Source organism: Arachis stenosperma, chromosome 1 (genome assembly GCF_014773155.1).
Source record: "Arachis stenosperma cultivar V10309 chromosome 1, arast.V10309.gnm1.PFL2, whole genome shotgun sequence".
In the NCBI taxonomy this organism is placed as follows: domain Eukaryota; kingdom Viridiplantae; phylum Streptophyta; class Magnoliopsida; order Fabales; family Fabaceae; genus Arachis; species Arachis stenosperma.
In genome coordinates this window covers 63,727,590-63,747,835 of record NC_080377.1, presented here as the reverse complement: position 1 = coordinate 63,747,835, position 20,246 = coordinate 63,727,590, and the positions used below count along the sequence as shown (strand labels likewise).

Sequence of the window (20,246 nt, the reverse complement as noted above, 5' to 3'; positions counted from 1 at the left end):
TGATGGCTAACTTACTCCTTTCCTTCCTCTAGCATATATAACTACCAGCTTAAATTTTTTAAAAAATAATTTTCTAATATAACATTAAAATTTTTATGATAAAAAAATTTGGTTCTCGTTGAACTAAAAAAATAAAAAAAAAATAGAAAAACGTTTATACAAAAATTCAACTAAATTCAAAATTTGCTATTGTTTAAGGAAACATTTTTATAATATTTATTGTACATGTAAGAAAGTAAGTGACATCAATTTGTTTTTAAAAAAAAATAAAATATACATTAAATTCACGGTCAATGTTGAGCCGTAGGAAGCTCTCAATCATCTGGAAGACTTTAAAGAAGAATAAAATGAAATAACATAAGATGAAAAGACACTACATCCAACTCAAAATCTTAAGATGTCAAATGTGTCAAATTAATGGATCTCTCATCTTATAAACTCATCACTCTTCTTTATTTTTTTATATGAGACTAACTTCATACACTCCTCACACTTGCAATATTATCAATTATATGATTTCGTCCGTCTTTATGAAAATACAAAACTCTGAAGTTAAATATTTAAAATTTTAGTCCTTCAAAGTGAGAACTGGGAAATAGAGAGTATCATACCAAGTATTTTCTCAAAAACCATAAAAGCATCAGAACTTAATTTTGGTGCTTTGTTATCCTTTTTTTTTTTTTGTCATTTTCTAAATCCCCTTGTCTAACTACTTAATTCTTTGGGGTTGCAAGGGCTACAAGAGGAACCTTTCTATAAATGGTTAAGCCAACTGTTTCAGACATGTCCAAACTTTTCACACCCTCTGGTAACACCCATTCAAATTGGTGAAGGAGGTTGGCTAGCACAATCTCAACAATAACCATGGCAAATATTGTTCCCGGGCAGCCCCTTCTCCCTGCTCCGAACGGAATCAACTCGAAATCATTCCCTTTCACGTCTATATAACTATTCATGAACCTCTCCGGTGCGAACTCTTCAGGTCGGTCCCAATACTTAGGATCTCTTGCTATTGCCCAAGCGTTCACAATTACTCGTGTTCCCGAAGCAATGTTGTAATCTTGCAGTTTGATATCTTGCATGCTTTCTCGTGGGACTAGTAACGGAATTGGTGGATGTAGTCGAAGAGTTTCTTTAATCACGGCTTTTAAGTAGTGCATGTGAACCAAATCATCTTCAGTTATGTTCTTTCTGTTACCAACCACGTTTTTGGCTTCATCTTTCACTCTCTTCAACACCATTGGATGCCTTAAGAGCTCTGTCATTGTCCACTCTAAGATGGTAGATGTAGTGTCTGCACCGGCAACAAACACATCCTAAAATGAAGAAAATTAAATAATGATACCTTCAAAATATTTAGTAAAAATGTTAAGAGCAGCACAATATCTTATATAGCCATTTATTCTTGAATAATGGCTTATAATTAAATCAAATCAATGATCAAGATTAAATTATCCACTTCTAAATTTTTCTATATAGTTCTACATTATTATAGGATATTTAATTTATAACAGAACTTTTTAAATAATTTGAACTATATACTACTTGCACTCATGTAGCATCCTTTCATGGTATAATAATGATTAATGAATGTCTACTTTACAATTTAAACTATTTGTAAGGAACTGTGCATAAACTAATCTTAATTAGCCATCAGAAATCAAAATATAATATCACCATTAAGCTAAATATATAAAGCATGGATTATTTGCAAGTATGATAGCCTCTCCTATATCCTCTAAATTGGTACTTACCAATATCAAACACTTGATGACTGTTCTATTAATAGGAAATCCAGTTGCATTTGTCCTCTGGAGAAAAAGCAATACATCAACAAAATCATTGTGGCCTTGAGAATCTGATCCAACATGATCCAAATTGCTAGTAACATCATCTGGATATCGATTCACATGGTGATCAACTACTTCCTCCAAGAATTTATCGAACCTTGTAGCTACTCTGTTTGCTCTAGTGTACAACCCAGAAACACTAGTCAACCAATCAAGCCAAGGCACAAACTCTCCAATAACAAAACTACCAAGAAGTTCTGTAAACTCCATGAACAACTCCTTCAACTCCTTCCCACTTTCTCCACCATACTTTCTTCCGAAAGTGACCCTACAAAGCATGTCATTGGTAATCATGGAGAATAATTGGCTCAAATCTATTGGAACAGATGGTGAAGTAGAATGTTTGACTTGTTCCATCATGATTTGAGTTTCCTCCTCTCTAACGGAGCGAAATGATTGAACCCTTTTTACACTAAGCAGATGCAACACACAGATGCTCCTTAATTGCCTCCAGTACTCACCTATAGTCCACGAGAATTAAATATTTACGAGTGAGTATTCGAAACAACAACTTTATCAATACGGTTACAGTACAGAGGCACAACTTTTTTCTAAATACATACAATACAAGATATAGGTTCGTTAAGTCATTAAGAAATGAAAAATGCAATGGTCGGTCAATAATGAGTGTTTTTGGAGGTTCTTGCGTATCGGAGGAGAGTGGCGGAGCTATGCCTCGTGCTGCTCGCGTGGAAGGTGGATCCCCCGACCAAAAAAAAAGTCGGATTCCTGAATATAACTTCAGAATTTTTTTTTTTTGAAAATAAAGTTTTTTTTTTATTTTATTCCAGAAAATATTCCGAAAAAAAGAAGTAGCTAGTAAGAAATATCCAATATACAATAATATGTTTCAGGTAGGAACATAATATCATTACAATCGTTAGCTTCTTGGATACTCACCATATGGGGCTGTTGACACATCTTTGGAACCATATATAAGTATGTCGAACAATTTCCTTTGGGGCCTGTTCGCAAATACAAGATCATGGGTTTTCATGATCTCACGTGCACCTTCAGCGGAAGAGACCACAAGAACCGGCACCCTCCCAAGATGGAGCAACATCAAGGGGCCATATTTTTTTGCCAGAGATTGTAGGGTGCGATGAGGGTACAAACCTAGTTGATGGAGATTTCCTATTATTGGGAATTTCGGTGGAGAAGGAAGTGAGTTTTTTCTGATTATGGAATAATTTGAATACCATTTTATTAGCAGAAACAAAACGGAAAAGATTGGCAAGATAATGAGAAGTATTTGCATGTTGGTTTATTTTGTGAAGAGTGAAGTCTCTGGCAGGTTCTTGTTGGAGTCGGTAAAGTATAAGCAGCGAGCACCACATGGGTTGTTGGTATATATTGGATAAGTTTACACTGCCTTCAATAATTTTCATCATACTCTAATAATTGTAATTACCAATTAAGTAATTACTGCTCCATACGGTGTATTCGATTTGATTATGACTTAATTGATAGCATGCAGTATGTGTGGCTAATTTTTTTTTATATAAAAATAATATTAGTATTTTTTTTAAAAAAAGAGATTATTTAGTATAATTATAAGTGAGTGAATTTTACATGTAGAAAGTTGATTGACCGGAATTTACTTCTCACATAAAATGAATATGTTCTTTGGCAAGCACACCAAATATTGTCAAGTAATAACCCACTAGAAGTGGGGTCGAATCCCACAGAGATTAACAGATTAAAGTAAACAATAGTTAATTGATTATCCTAGTTAGACTATCATAGTTGGAGTGATAAGCAAATAGAATTGTAAATTGCATGAAAGTAAAGGAAAGCAATAAAGTGCAATAAAGTGCAAGAAAGTAAAGTACAAGAAAGTAAAGTACTGGAAATGTAAAGTACAGAAAATGTAAATAACTATAAAGTAAATAAAAGAAAAAAAATAAAATAAACATTGGGATCAAGAGATATTGGATTCTCCGGATTAATTGATTTCATCTCATCTTCAATCATGCAACTCATTGACCTCTTGGCAATCATGATTGATTGAGCCCCAATTCCTTGGTGACTCAATCTCTCAAATCTTTATCAATATTCAATCATGCAACTCATTGACCTCTTGGCAATCATGATTGATTGAGCCCCAATTCCTTGGTGACTCAATCTCTCAAATCTTTATCAATAGCCAATTCCTTGGTCTAATTGCTCATGAGAAGAGATGAAGTTTGTTCCCTGATTATACTACACATTTTCCTAGACCCAAATAATGGAGAGATTAAATGTCACAATATCCCAACCAAAACCCAAATCTATTCAAGTGTGAAAAAGAATTTCAAGCATGGTTTTATGTTTTCTCTTCTAAGGTTCCCATAAAACCCAATTGCATTCAATCTCTTTTCCAAGATAATTGAATACTAGAATAAAGAACGAAATTCTTTCTAGTAAATCAAAGAGAGATGAATAGAAGAAGAATAATAAAATCAATCAATCCATCAAATAGCAATAGAGCTCTCTTTCCCAATGGAAAGAGTTAGTGATTCATAACTAAAAATATTTACAAGTAAGAAAGTGAAAAAGGAGAGAAGTGAGGGTTAGAAAAGGGATTCCGAAGACCCCTCTCAGTGGAGTGTCTAGAATGATAGATGATGATAGCTCCCCTAATTCTATGAAACTAAGGCCTTTATATAGGCTCTCCTAAATTACAAACTTAAATGAAATTGAAAGCAAATTACAATGAAATGAAAATAAACTATTCTAGATGCTTCTTGTGGCCTTGATTGATTGACAATTGTATCTTGAATGAGAGTTGGAGTGGGCTTGGTTGAAGGTTGGGGGCTGCAGGAAGAAGTTGGCATGTGGGTTCAAGTGCCACTCCTGCTTGAATTTGCTCTTTGGATTGTGACCCACTTTGCAACGTTGAAAGTATGGAATTTTTTGGGCCTTAAATTGAATGTCTACTGTAAAGCATTATATATTGTTGGAAAGCTCTGGATGTTAGCTTTCCAATGCCACTGAAATCAACTCATTTGAACCTCTGTAACTCAAGTTATGCCCATTTGAAGATGGCTAGGTCAGTCTGTCAAGTAGCCCGGCGTGCCACGCCTACTCTTTGGTGTGCCACGCCTTCAATGATGCAAAAAATCTTCCTCTCTGGCTATTAGAATTGGCATGCCACGCCCAGAACCTGGCGTGCCACGCCCATTATGAAAATAGAGCTGGTGTGCCACGCCTTCGATATCAAGTGGCACGCCCAGGTTTTGCAACGCTGAAATAATGACCTTTTTCACATTTCGTTTTAACGTTAACCTTATAGTGTTATATATCATTGGAAAGCTCTTGATGTCAGCTTCTAACGCCACCAAAATTAGATCATTTGAATCTTTACAACTCAAGTTATATTCCTTTGAAGATGAAGAGGTCAGGCTGGTAACTCTGCAGTGGCGTGTTTTACTCTTTGTGTTTTCTGGGTCAATATATTCCTCAATTCCAGTATCCATTATAAAGTGTTATATATGGTTGGAAAGAAGCTGATGTCTACTTTCTAATGGCACTGGAATCATCTCATTTGGAGTTGATTAGCTCAAGATATTTTCATTTGAATGAGAGGTAGTCAGACTGGCATATGCCCTAGTGTGCCACGCCTAATGCTTAGCGTGCCACGCCCATAGAAAATCACTCATATGTAACTTAAGCCTGGCGTGACATGCCCAAAATACCAAGTGGCACGCCCTCTTTGAGATCTTGGCTTCACAAACTTGGCGTGCCACGCCTAGAGCTCCAAGTGGCACGCCCATTGTTGAGAGTTGGTTCAAAAGGTAGGTGTGCCACGCCAAGAGCTTCAAGTGGCACACTCAGCTTCACATGTCCAGCCTTATTTGTTGTTTTTTTTCTTTTTTGTTGCTCTTTTCACCTGAAATTCAGCACAAACCCATTTCAAAGTAATGTATCATAATATTTATCATTTAGTTCATGAATTACAATGATTTAATGAGATTATGCTCTTTTATGGTCCTTTTTAGATAAGAAAAAAGGGTAGATGACACAAGTCATCAAAAGTCAACAATAATATGTAGGATACGTGTTGAATATTTTTTTTACACATTGATAATACTGTAATATACTTTAAATATCAATATTTAACTAAAATACTATCTTCATCTCCATATTAAAAATAATTTTTGAATATGTGTGCCTTCTTTAGTTACCAATTTACCACCTCTGTTACTTTGACTAATGTGTAGTCATGGTTAAGGTTAAGGATACATTCAATATATGTTGATATAAGGTGCAACACACCTAGTCACCTATCTCACATCTCAGATCAGAATCTACCTCTCTCAAATAAAAACTTCAATTAACAAGGCAAAGAGAAAATAACTTTTAATAACAATTTAATTTGCAAACAAATTTTTTTATATTTTTAATTACAATTTTGCAGTAAGCTTTTGTACTTATAGCTAAAAAATTAAAAAGAGAAGGTAAAAATTAGAAAATTCTTAGTAGGATCGGATTAAAAGTTAATTTTATTTTATTATTATTAGTCAATAGCAACAAATAACAGAATGCATTCAACTTAATAAATAAAGAACACAGAAGTCAAACAATTATAAAGTATATACAAAGCACCCACAAATATATATAGAAAACCCAACACAGAGAAATATGCGCAAACAAGTATGAAGCATGTCTAGCCCTACGCAGGTTATGAGCTCATGTGTCAGTTTACATCTTGCAACCCGACATTACCTAAAAATCAGTCTCAGATATGGTTTTTCATTTTGTCCTTCATGTATACGTATCTGTGGTTAAGAGTACCATCAGTTCAAGACCACCAGCAATCGACGCAAAACTTGATGCCATAATATACGCACAAGGAGAAACATTGATCCTCAGTTTGTGGGCGTCCCCAAGATCAACACACAACAGTTCGTGAGTTATACCCGCATTTAATAATTCAACAGTTCGTGAGTTATCCCCGTAATCAATGATTATGAATTCGTTGTTGTTCCCGCCTTTAAATATTTGGGACTAAAGCCCAAACAACAATCATGTTTCATATGCTCTCATGTGACAGACAATCTTTTAGAGTCTTTTTATATTTGGCCTCTGCTCTCTTGTGGTAGAGATTCTTTAGATTCTTTTAATCTTTACTCTCTACTTTACTGTGGTAGAGATCCTTTTAAGATTTTTCTTCTTTAGAGTCTTTTTACTTTCTTATATTTCAATAATATAAATTATCTCTGCACTCTTCCCTCGCTTTTTCCTAAGTCTATTATGACAGGAGAGTCATAAAATTCTTAGCTTAGATTTGACTTTCTAAAGCTTTTAGGGAATATTGCTGTTTCACTTTTTTACTAACAATTATTCAAACTAAATAATATCTTTAGAAAAAGGATAATAATTATATTATTATGAATAGACTAACATTAATAATAAAAAGATAATATCATTATTATTTGATAATAAAAACCTATTTATTAAAAGTCTTATTATTAAACTTTAAAGAATTACATTTTAATTTCAAAGTTTTAGAAAGATTTATATCTTGAACCAATGTACTTTACGAACTTACTGAAATAATTTACATACATTATAATTATAAAAATATCATTAATTTTTATAAAATAATTATTTTACTCTTGAACTTTTATTTATTACGCAAAATATACATAAACTTATAAAATTATTATTTTTAATTATAATCTTTTATCAAAATACAATTTTATTCTCAAAAATAAATTTTGTGTTCATGATTACACCTCCACCAATAAAACCAAACCTTCTTTTAAGTTTCTTTCCAAATTTTTGGTTTGATTTTTAATTAATTTTCGAGCTTTTTGCTTGCCGATTTTTCACAGAGTTCATATTAACCTTTTGATAAACCCAAATTTTGTGGTTTATTTTGTGTTGAATTTAGGAGATTTTATCGCCTTTTCTCACATTTATTCAATGAAATAGCATGGTTTTGTGAATTTTTCCTAATTTGTGCTTAAAAGTAAAAACATGCTTTTTAGGCCAAAAAATTGATAAATTTAATTCACTTTAATTCCATTTGATGCCTTGATATGTTTATTAAGTGATTTCAGAATTAAAAGGCAAAGATTGGGTTGAAGAAACGAAGAAAAAGCATGCGAAAATGGAGAATTCATGAAGAAATGGGATTTTGGTAATCTGTCCAGCGACGTGTATACGTGGCCCACGCGTGCACACGGGAAAAAGACCGTCAAGGCGACGCGTACGCGTGACAAGGAAAATAGAATTTTGAACCCAAGGATTGCAAGGGAATGGGGGGGGTGTAACAACCCTAATTTTCGAGTACATGAGATCTTTTCTGAAAGTACGGATTTCTCCGGAAGATCAGTAAAGGGAACACCTCTGCTATATCATCAAGCATCTCAATCCTCATTATCATTATGTCATCCTTAAGCTAGAACCTCCTCTGAGGCAATCTCGATAATTCAATCGCGAAGAACCTAGTTTTTGAACAGTATCGGTTGGCAGTTTTGATTCTAACTTTCGTAAATAGTCTCTGTTTGACGAACCGGACTCGATTCATGAGAGGAGAGAGATAATAGTATAATATTATCATTATATTAGTATTATAAAATGCTTGAATGATATTATAAGATTAGCTAGTCTATTTTTGTTAAAAACAGAAAATCGGTTTAACCGGGTTTACGGTTTACTGGTGCAGCTTAGCACCAACACTCTCTGGTGAATTTAGCAATGCTAAGGCCTCATTATACATGTTCTATTCTCATAATAAATATGTTACTAGTGTCATTTATGCTAGTAGCTCACAAAATAATTTTTAGAGATGTTTTTACGAGTGTTCCGATACACCTAGTTTTAGTAGTTATACACCTGAGATATTTTAATATTATTTTAATCCACCTCCAAGCCAACCAATCACAACTCACCCTACACCCCCAAAACCCCCAAGGCTGCCTCATTTGCTCATTGTGGCCGAAAATCACCAAGAGAAAAGGAGAGAAAGTTCTTGGTTCATAAATATTCAAAGCTTGATTTCTTCTGAACTAAAACTCAAATCAAAACTCCGATTTCACCAAAATGATCCTCTCTTCTTCCTCTATATAACCATGTGACTTATCAAGGCTGGAAATAAGGTGAGATGGCTGTCTCCCTCCCTCTTCAATTCGGTTTTCAAGGAAAACCATGCAAAACATGTGTTTTCTTGATGTTCTTCCTTAGGAATCATGCTTAACTTGACTTGAGGGCCAAGTAACGTTAATTTCCAGCAACTCTAAGGTGAGAAATACCTTCCTAACATGCTGAGTGAGATTTGGTCAGTTGGGAGTTTTTGGATTTAAAGTTGTTCTTGATGTGATTTAGGAGGAAAAAGTGCTTAAGGACCACCTGAAAGTTTAACCGAATTAGGAGCAGCAAAACCAGGTAGGGTTTGACGAATTTAATCTTGATTGATTGTGTTTGAGTTGTGTAATTATGATATGGTTTGGCTGTGCTTGAAATTGATTGTTTATATGAGTGATTCTTGTTGGAAGTTTGTTGAAAATTTGATGAAATTTGATGATATTTAAGCTATGAATGTTGTTCTTGAGGGCTGCTGGAAAACGAAACCCTAGGCCTTAAATTGGGGTTCAATTTGTGTTAAAATCATGTAGAAAATATGGGGTTTTAGTGGCTAGGAATTTATTATGAGTTTTGGTAAAAATCGGTTGCTGAAAAGATTGAAAAACGGGTAAAAACAGAGAAAGAATTTGAAGAATATATGAAGAACATGAAGAACACTTTGAGTGTGGTGAAGAACATTGAAGAACACCTTTTAGATCTTAGAAAGGGCAAGGAAGTAATTATTTTGGTGTTTAAGGGGTTATTTGGTAATTTCTGAAAGTTAGGGTGGTAAAAGTAGAAATATTAAAAGTTACGGGTGGTTAAAAGTGAATTTTAAAGGTTAAAGGTAAAGATAAGGTAATTTTCGAAAATTTAATAATAAAATAATAAATAATAATAAAATATTAAATAATAATATTTAATTAAAAATAATATTTTAATAAAAAATAATAAAATAATGCAGAAAAGGCAGTTTTCTGTAAAAGCTTTAGAAAGACAACTTTAAGTGCAGAATCTCATAATTACCTTCATAAAACACTTAGAGAGTGGTAATAACATGTTAGTGAGGCAAAGATAAAGAAAAGATAAAAAGTTAAAGAAAAGATAAAAATCGAAGAAAAAGTCTGTAATGTTTAATGACAGAAAAACAGACAGAGATTAGTGAACGAACTAGGGCAACATAGTTAGTCCTTGAGTTGCGACTAGGGTTAGGTATTATATGAAAAGTTAAACTGTTTCAGTATAGACTTAATGAACCTATACTTGGGACAGGCGAACTATTCATACCGAGATTTACATAAGCTTTAAATACATACGTTAAGCAGAGAAAAGAGTAACTAGAGCAGAATAAAAAGATACAGAGAACAGAGTAAAGAGATAATGAGAGAAGAGTAATATAACAAAAAGAATAGAGGAGAAGAGTATAAGAATAAAGAGTTAAGCCTTGTGGCACGATGTTCTGTTGTATGTTCATCTGCTGCTTTTCCATTGGCCCTAGAGGTCCTGTAGGCCCAAGTTCACCTACAGTGAGTTGTTATTCCTGTAGGCCAAAGTTCACCTACAGTGAATATCAATTGTGCATCTCAGGGTGTTGCTCCTGTAGGCCGAAGTTCACCTACAGAGAGTTATGATACCTGTAAGCCGAAGTTCACTTACAGGGGCGCCTTTTCTGTAAGCCGAAGTTCACTAACAGAGGTGCCATTTCTATAGGCCGAAGTTCACCTATAGAAAGTTGTTGTGTTGTGATTGAACAGAGAAAGAAAGAGGTAATGTATAAGAATGTGAAAGTGATGATGAATAACGAGACTAATAATGAATGATGGTAATGATAATGATTATGTGATGATCTGCTGCATAAAGGCAGTCAGATAGATGGTGGTACGACCACTGAGAACGCTTTCCTGGGATACCTTGCTATAATGCTTTGCAGTAAGACAAAGGTTGCTTACAGAGGTATCGAGATGAGTGTGCTCCTGTAAGACAGAGGTTGCTTACAGTGAGTATGTTGTTGCTCCTGTAAGACAGAGGTTGCTTACAGTGAGTGTGTTGTTGCTCCTGTAAGACAGAGGTTGCTTACAGTGAGAATGTTGTTACTCCTGTAAGACAGAGGTTGCTTACAGTGAGTCTGTTGGGCGTATATCGGCTAATAAGTGCCGCCCTGCAAGACAAAGGTTGCTTGCAGTGGATACCCTGCAAGACAAAGGTTGCTTGCAGTGGATATTGCCAACAGGAAAGCCTTATCCAGACAGAGGTTGCTGGGTAACGTCGGGAGCGGGTATGTAACCGACAGATGAGCTCATTACCTGCACTAGGGCCAGACATGCATCATACTTGGTTGCGCATTTCCTTTGTTATGTTTGTGGTATGAATGTATGCTTTCCTTGTTTGTATTCTATTCTCTGTGTTTGTGTCTGTGTTTTACTTTCTTGTATTCTTCTGTTTGTGTTCTGCTATCTGTTTTCTCTATCTTTTCTACTTATCTGTGTTTTCTAATTATTGCTTCCTTGTATTCTGCTAATAGTCTGCTAAACAACATAGAATTAATGAACGTAACTAATAACCCCGGCCCTACTAAGAACTCCCCAGTTCTTACCCCTTCTCTCTCCTTTCCCCCTTCAGATGGAAGTAAGAGTACCTTACCGTAGTTCGTTGATGATGGTTCTGCGAAGAGGATCCTGCTTTAGATAGTCTTCTGAGTCTAGGGTGAATATCATTCTCTACTTATACGTATATACTGTGAGACCAGCCAACGTCTGCACCCCGCTTATCTACAAACTTTAGCCTAACTCTTTCGTACGATGTTGCTGTTATGTGGCCACTCGATGAAGTACTTGAGAGATGCTCTTTGATGTCATATGATCGTGCAGAGGAGTAGTATACGACCTTCCACCTTTTGATGACGTTCCACCTGACTTGAGTTTTGAAGACTTAGAACATACTTTCCCTCGCTTTAGTAGTTTAGAGGGACTAGGTGAGTATAGAGTCTAGGCTAGCCTGGGTGCTAGCTTAGGGACTTCTTGAACAGGTCAGGACCTGGGATGTTGTATGTATATATATGTATATAGTTATTATCTAGCTATATCTAGGGGTGTTCTAACTAACAGTCTATATTCTAATAAAGGCTGAATCACCGAATGTTGTCAACTACTTGTGATATGTTTATGTGTGGTTGTTTGTAAATGTTTTATATATTATTAGTTGTGAATTGATTATGAATGATACCGTTTGTTAATCCAAATGTCTTCAAAAAAAAAAAGTACCTCGCAAATTAACCACGTTTTTAACAACGAATCAGGCTCATATGATAAATAATAGATAATAATTAGGAAGACAAATTGGTAGCGCTCAGTTTCCGGTATGATCTAGACATATTGAAAATTGGGTCGTTACAGGGGGGGTGGGGGGAGTAGTCATAGTAGAGTTTTCATCATGTTTTAGGGTAGAATTCTAGAGAGAGAGAGGCTCTCTCCTCTCTCTAGATTTTAGGGTTCTTATTTCAATTCCTTTTAGATTTAGATTTTAATCTTGTTCCATTTTAATTTTCCTTTGCTTTTATTTGTTCTGGCACTTTGGTTTATCTACTCCTCTTGTTAATTTCTTATTTTGCTCTCTATGTTCATGCACTCTTATTGATTTCAATTTACTTTTAATGCAATTTTATGTTTCCATGTCTTTTTATGTTTATCATAGTTGTTATTGTTGATTTCTTGCTTATGTTAGCTATAGCTTCCATTACTTCTTGCTATTTATGATGTTTACTTTTATTGCACTCTAGATATTTGTTAAAATATTTTCACTAGTTTTAGAGTAGTTTTCTTTACTGTTGGCCTAGGTTAAGGAAATTGGGTGACCTTGAGTTATTGGGTCTAATTGAATTGGTGATTTGAGAATCTTTAGTGGTCAATTTGATACCCATTAACGCTAGCCTACTACTAAGTCAATTAGTAGCCAGGTTGGAATTTATGGGTTGATGTTGATCCAGCCTATTTGACGTACTTCAAGCATGGAAGTAGACTTTTGATGTACTTCAAGCATAGAAGTAGATTTGATGGGTTGGTCCCTCATAATTGTCAATACATGGTTTGTAGACAAGGATGGTGATCTCAATTTCCATGCCTTAGCCAAGAGTTTTTTGCTTTTCCTTTATTAGTTAATTATCATTTACTTTCTTGTTAGGGTTAAGTACTAAAATCGTCCCTAAGGTCTGGGGCGAAAATTAAAATCGTCCCTGACCTTTTTTCTTATTAAAATCATCCTTAACGTTACAAAACGTTATAAAATCGTCCTTTTCTACTTTAATTTTATTTTTTTACCAAATTACCCTTATTAAATAATAAAAATAATTAAAAAATTAAAACAAAACCTAACCCACCCCCAACTCCCTCACCGTAACCCCCACCCCTCACCCCACTCCTTCACCCCCTCACCCCCTCACCGTAACCCCCCACCCCTCACCCCTTTCTTCATCACCACTAACCCAGTAACCCCCAATTCCCTTCTTCATCACTAAACCTCTTACCCCCTTCTTCATCACCAAGCCTCTTTCTTTCTCCCTCCCTCCCTTCCTCCCCAAGACTCTTACTCTCCCTCATCATTTATCCCTAACCACAAAATAAATAAAAAATTCAGCAACAACATCAATCACAAAATAATCACAAAATTAGTAACAATCCATCATCAATCATGTATATATTCTTCAAAAATTAAAAAAAGAAAAATAGGAAGAATGAAGAATAGAGAAAGAGAAGGAATTACTATAATCACCACAATCACCACTGCCACCATAGCCAAATCATCATCATGCAATTACTATAATCAGAAGCAATTACTAATTTACTATAATCAGAATCAATATCACTAATAATAAATTAACAACAACAATTGTGAAGGGTGAATCAACAATGGTGAAGCAACAACAAAAACAAAAATAGAAGCAGAAGTAGAAGCAGAAGGCAGAAAGCAAAAGCAAAAAAAACAGAGGCAGCGGCAGAGGGTTGGGAGCTGGACAGCAGCGACAGTGCCTTCACGCAAGCTTGCGACGGCAGGTGGCTGCGGGTTGGACGCAGGGACGGCGGTGGGTTGGACGTAGGGGCAGAGGCGGGTGCACCTCCGAGGCAGCCCAAACGACAACATGAGGGGGTGGGGGATTACGGTGAGGGGGTGAGGGGTGGGAGTTATGGAGAGGTGGTGAGGGGGTGAGGGAGTGGGGTGAGGGGTTGAGAGAGTGGGAACTGATGATGATGATGATGATGGGATGGGATGGGATTTGGGGTGGAGAGTCAGAGAATAGGTGGAAGGGAAATTAGGGGTGGGTTTGGGGTGGAGGGAGAGACGAAGAGATACTGGGTGTAGGTGGGGTGGGGTTTTATTTTTTTAAATATTATTTTTATTAATAGTTAAGGGTAATTTGGTCCAAAAAATAGAAAAGGACGATTTTATAACGTTTTGTAACGTTGAGAATGATTTTAATAACAAAAAAAGGTCGGGGACGATTTTGATTTTCACCCCAGACCTTAGGGACGATTTCAGTACTTAACCCTTCTTGTTATTTACTTTTCTTGTCAAATCATCAAATCAAACCCCCCTTTGCTCCCTTATAGCCAATAATTGATCACTTCATTGCAATTCCTTGTGAGACGACCCAATGTTTAAATACTCTCGGTTACTTTTTATTGGGGTTTGTACTTGTGACAAACAAATTAAAACTTTGATGGAGAATTATTAGTTGGTTTGGATTATGCTTACAACGAAGTTCTTTTTATATTGATGAAATTTTAGACCGACAATAATTCTTACATAAAGTTTTTTGTGCCATTGCCGGGGAATTGCAATGGTGTTATATTATTGGCTATTGTATATATGTTAATATTGTGAATATGCTTCTTTGTTAGTTTTTGCTTGCTTTAGGAGTTAGTTTTTATTAGTTCTTATTAGTATTTATTTTTATTTTCTCTTGTCACTATGAATTCTCATCACTTTGGATATGAGTTTGGTTACAATTATGTTGTAGGGAATGAAAGCTTCAATGAGGAACCACATTGTGGGAATGGATATCAAATTAGGAAGAGCCACATGGTTATGGTCAACCTTCATGGCAACAATCTCCTCCAATCTCTCATGGCTACAATCTATCCCATAATGTACATAATTATGAACCAATCCCTCAACATTGTTGTCAACCTCACTCAGAAACCTCATACCACATGGTTATAGTTTCTAAACCAATCACTAATCCTTTCATACAAAAAGTTGTTTGTCACTAAAACAACCCTAAAATTTATAAACCGAAGTATTCAAACCTCGGGTCGTTCTCCCTAGGAATTACAATAAAGTGTCTTGTTATTGGTTTGAGTTGTTTTGGGGTTTTTGAGATTTTAGACAAGAAATATAAATGGCAAAAGAAATAAACTAACAACTAACAAAGCTCTTGGCAAGATATGAAAACTAGAAGTCCTATCCTAGTTATCCTCCTCAATTGTGATGAGAATTGTTCATTGCTCCCACTTAGTTAACCTCTAACCATGCAGGAAAGTCAAGTGGATGAATCAATTTGATTCCTCAAGTCCTAATCAACTCCTAAAGGAAAGACTAGCTTTAGAGGCATTCAAATCAATTAGCAACTTCTAATTATCAATCAACAAAAGAATTAGATAACTCAAGAGTCACTAATTACTCTACCTAGGCCAAGAGGAACAAAAGCTACACTAAAATCCAACCAAGCATTTCATCAAACACTTGGAAGGCACAAAAGAAAAGCATAGTAAATTGACAACAAGAATGAAATCTAACAACAATTATTGAAAGGAATTAACAACTAACAAAGCAAAAGGAACACAATTATTATGATTTACCTTGAATTGAATTGAAAGAGAAAGGAAGGAACAAAAGTAGATCTACAACAAAATGCAAGAACAATCATAAAGGAAATTACAACAAAAGAATAGAGGAAGATGAATGTAACAACTAGAAATTAAGAGAATAGAAGTAGAAGAAGATGAATCTAAAATCTAGATCTAAGAACTAAACCTAATCCTAATTCTAGAGAGAAGTGAGAGCTTCTCTCTCTAAAAACTAACTCTAAACTAATCCTAATGTGTGTGTAATGAATGGAATCCCCTTTGCTCTTCAATCCTTGGCTTTAAATAGCATCTTTGGCGCCAAAGTTGGTTAGGATTGGGCCCCACAACCCTTCAAAATTCGTTGGCCACGTTTTCATTAAAAAATCATAAACCAACACCGACGCGTACGCACACAGCACGTGTACGCGTCCATGGGGTGATTCGCAGGTGCGCGCAAGCGCCAGGTGCGCGCAAGCGCCCATGGGCGATTTCAACTTCTTTGACTTTTCATGATTTCTCCACTTTGCATGCTTTCCTTCTTCATTCCCTTGATCCAATCTTTGCCTCCTAAACCTTAAATCACTTAACAAACATATCAAGGCATCTAATGGAATCAAGGAGAATTAGATTTAGCTATTTTAAGACCTAAAAAGCATGTTTTCACTCTTAAGCACAATTAAAGGAGAAGTTATAAAACCATGCTATTTCATCGAATAAATGTGGGTAAAAGGTTATAGAATCCCCTAAAATCAATACAAGATGAACCGTCAAAATGGGGTTTGTCAACCTCCCCACACTTAAACCAAGCATGTCCTCATGCTTAAACCAAGAGAAAGCAAAGGGATCAACACTTATTCAGTGAAAACTAACTAAATGCAATCTACCTATATGCAACTATCTACATGAATGCAATTGCTTGGTCAAAATAAATTAATTCCCAAGAAGCATATATAAGCACAAGGGCAAAAGGTATTAGCAAGTCTAATCCACAATCGAATTGAGTTATTAAATATTTTTACAAACTTGCATGAAAAGTGATGATTGTAGGTGGAAGCATGTAATTGAGCATCGAACCCTCACCGGATGTGTTTGCACTCTATTCGCTCAAGTGTTTAGGGTTGATTCTCTCAATTCTCTCCTAATCATGCTTTCTAAGATTTATTTTTCTTCTAACAATCAACAAATATTTCATGCATGCATACATATATCATGAGGTCTTTTCATAGGTTGTAATGGGGCTAGGGTCAAGGTAGGATGCATATATGGTTAAGTGAGCTTGGAATTTGAATCTTTGATAAGCTTAAACTTCCCACCTAGCCTATGACATCCTATACAAATTCAAAGCTAACCTAACTACCCATTTCTCACTTTTTCACATACTCATGCATTTCTTTTTCATTTCACAACACTTATGCGTTGATCTTTATTGAGCTTCACGTTGCTTTGGGGCATTTTGTCCCCTTTTTATTATTTTTCTTTTTTTTCTTTCTTTTTCTATTTTTTTCTTTTCCGTATTATTATTATTTTTTTCTTTTTTTTTTCTTTTCTTTTTCTTTTGTTTTTTCTCATTCTTTTCTTTCTTTCAAATTATATACAAAAACATCAATGTATAAGGTCTATACATTTCATCAATACATGAGCATGTACCCAATTTCCAATAATTTCAATAAAAATATAAAACTACCCTTTTATTCACCCAATGTCCCAATGTTCCCACACTTAAATGATACTCACACACACTAGCCTAAGCTAATCAAAGATCCAAATGAGGACATTTATTGTTTTTCTCTTTAAGGCTTGTAATGTGCTAAATTAAGAACAAGTGGGTTAAGCGTAGGCTCAAAATTGGTTACAATGGAGAGTAAAAGGTAGGCTATTTGGGTAAGTGAGCTAATGAAATGATGGCCTCAATCATATAAATGCATGAATACACAAAATAATGGACATAAAGAATCAAACAAATCAAAGATTACAATCATAGAAAGAGAATAATGCACACAAGAAGGAAAATAAGTGGTTATAAGATGTAACCACGCAATTAGGCTCAAATCTCACAAGCTTGTGTTCTTAGCTCAAAACATGATCCACAATATATATACTTCAAGCAAGCTTAATGAAAGGTTTTCACTCAAATCAATTGGTGCCCTATAGATAGAATTCTTGAAAAATTTCATTATTTTGACTAAGCTTATTGTGCATACATATGCAAAAATTAATAGAATGCAAGTAAAAATCCTAAAATCCTAAAATAAAATGCAAAAGTGTTGAGATTAGAAATTTGTCACCCAAAATCGCCGAACGGTCGGACGACGTCCCCACACTTAAAAGTTTGCACCGTCCTCGGTGCACGCAAAGGAGAGCAAGGTGGACGGGTTGCTACAATTGATGAGCTCCTTCAAAAGGTTGTGCGGATGACTTGTTTGTTGCCCCATTTAAAAGCTTTTCCTTTCTCCTCCGTATTGGTGGCCAACCCAAAAGGAAAGAAAGAAAGAAAATTAAGCCTCTAACAAAGATATCAAGGCAATTAGAACATAGGCGGGGGCTAATGCCAAATAAGAGTATGGTCCTCTACTACATGGTAGCTACAACATGTAGAGGAGGAAACAATGTAAGCTAGGGCATATCAATGATACTTGATGCAAGAGTAAAGTTAAAGCATGAAGAGTGTATTGAGCATCAAGTTCAAATGAGAAGAAGTGGGTCATGAAAGACAAGATGAGGTCATATCAATGCACAAGGACACAAGAGTCATACAAGATGAAGCATTGATTTAAAAGTTTCATCACCCAACAATATCAAACAAGTCAAGAAGCACCAAAATAATGCAAGGAATTCTCAACAATTGAGTGTAAGAATCCAACACCATTATTAAAATGACCTAAAAAAAACGAAAACATGCTACAAAAACTAAATGAAAATGGGAAGAGTAGAAGTATGCGAATGTGATAAGCAAAAGAAAATGGAAGGGGAGAAAAAAAACTCTTTTTTTTTTACCGACGCGTGCGCGTCATGAACGTTTACGCGTCGATGTGCATATTAGTTGAAGGACGCGTACGCGCCAGGTGCGCGCACGCGTGCATCGAGTTAGGCCGGAGGCATAATGTCGGCCCAAGTCTGGCACAACTCTCGGGTAAAAGTACCAGGAGTGTGGATCGTGCAATCGACGCGCGCGCGCACAGTGTGCGTGCGCGCGCATTGCGAATTTAAGATCATGTGCGCGTACGCGCCAGGTGCGCGCACGCGTGCATAGACTTGTGCCTTAGGCCCAAGGTTCGCACAGCGCAGGCCTAACTCTCGGGTTTTTTGGCTGGGGTAGAATTTTTTTACATCCACGCGTACGCGTACAGTGCGCGTCCGCGTGGGTGGTCGAAAAATGCTCAGGTGCGCGTACGCGTCATGTGCGCGCACGCGTGGATGGTGTTCTGTTTTTCAAAAATTTTTGCTATTTTTTTGCACCAATCCAAGCATTCCAAACCTCCAAGCTACTACCAAAACACCCTAAAACCTTATTCAACATACTATACTACTAACTAAACTCAATAAAATAATAAAAACAAGAAATTAAACTAATTCTACCAATAAAAGATAAAAATGAAAATGAGAATCTACCTACAATGGCAACTCAATTCACTTATTAACAAACTAAAAGAGTATGGAAAGAGTTTACCATGGTGGGGTGTCTCCCACCAAGCACTTTTATTTATTGTCCTTAAGTTGGACTTATGGGGAGCTTCTTATCAAGGTGGCTTGTGCTTGTATTCATCTTGGAACTCCCACCAATGCTTGGTTCTCCATTGTGCCCCAAGATTTCTCATAGATTGAGCCAAGTGTTGATGGAGTTCTTCACAAGCTTGGGGCTCCCAAAGTTGATCCTCTTCTTGTAATCCGGGATCCCACACTTTATCTTCACACCCATTTTGAAGTTGATCATCATTATTGGTCCACCCGGGTGGTGAGTAAGGTGAATTCTCTATGAAGTGGCCAACAATCCTCCTAGACCCATCTAGTTGAGCACTATTCCTACCTTTGTATTCGACTCTTGAAGTATCAACCAAAATGAGCCTTGATTTGCAACGCCAACCATGAAACATCTTTCGCTTACACTTCATCCCACAAAGCATCCTAAGTTGACCATCCGTTTCAAGCAAGCCATACTCAAGTGGGACAATAAAGCTAATAGAAATGAATTTTACCCACTCAAGTGAAGGAGTAGATGACAACCTAGGCAAAGATGCTTCCAACGATCTTGACAAAGCGTATTCCACTCCCATCCTTCTATTTCTAAGGACTTCCACCTCTTCACAAGATTTCTCTAATTCAAACATTTGTTCATTAATACTATCTAAGCCTTTTCCCTCAATCAAACTATAATTGGGAGGGTGAAAGAAGTTTACCTCCACAATATTTTCAAATGCACCGGGAGAAGGTTCTTCAAGTTCAAAGGATTCTCCACCATTAGGACTTGATGCTTGCTCTTCATTGCCATGGGAAGTCAATTCTTGCT

General features: G+C 35.9%; 1 protein-coding gene across 1 annotated transcript; it reads right to left on the bottom strand.

Annotated features, from left to right (window-relative positions):
* Positions 1 to 405: 405 nt before the first annotated feature.
* LOC130955699 (cytochrome P450 736A117-like) lies at positions 406 to 3,158 on the bottom strand. The gene is made up of 3 exons (XM_057882666.1): positions 2,751 to 3,158; positions 1,755 to 2,311; positions 406 to 1,316 (listed from the first exon to the last, which is right to left on the bottom strand). Exons 1-3 carry the CDS (start codon positions 3,106 to 3,108, stop codon positions 714 to 716), a joined length of 1,518 nt encoding a protein of 505 aa, XP_057738649.1. The 5' UTR covers positions 3,109 to 3,158; the 3' UTR covers positions 406 to 713.
* Between the last annotated feature and the right edge of the window lie 17,088 nt (positions 3,159 to 20,246).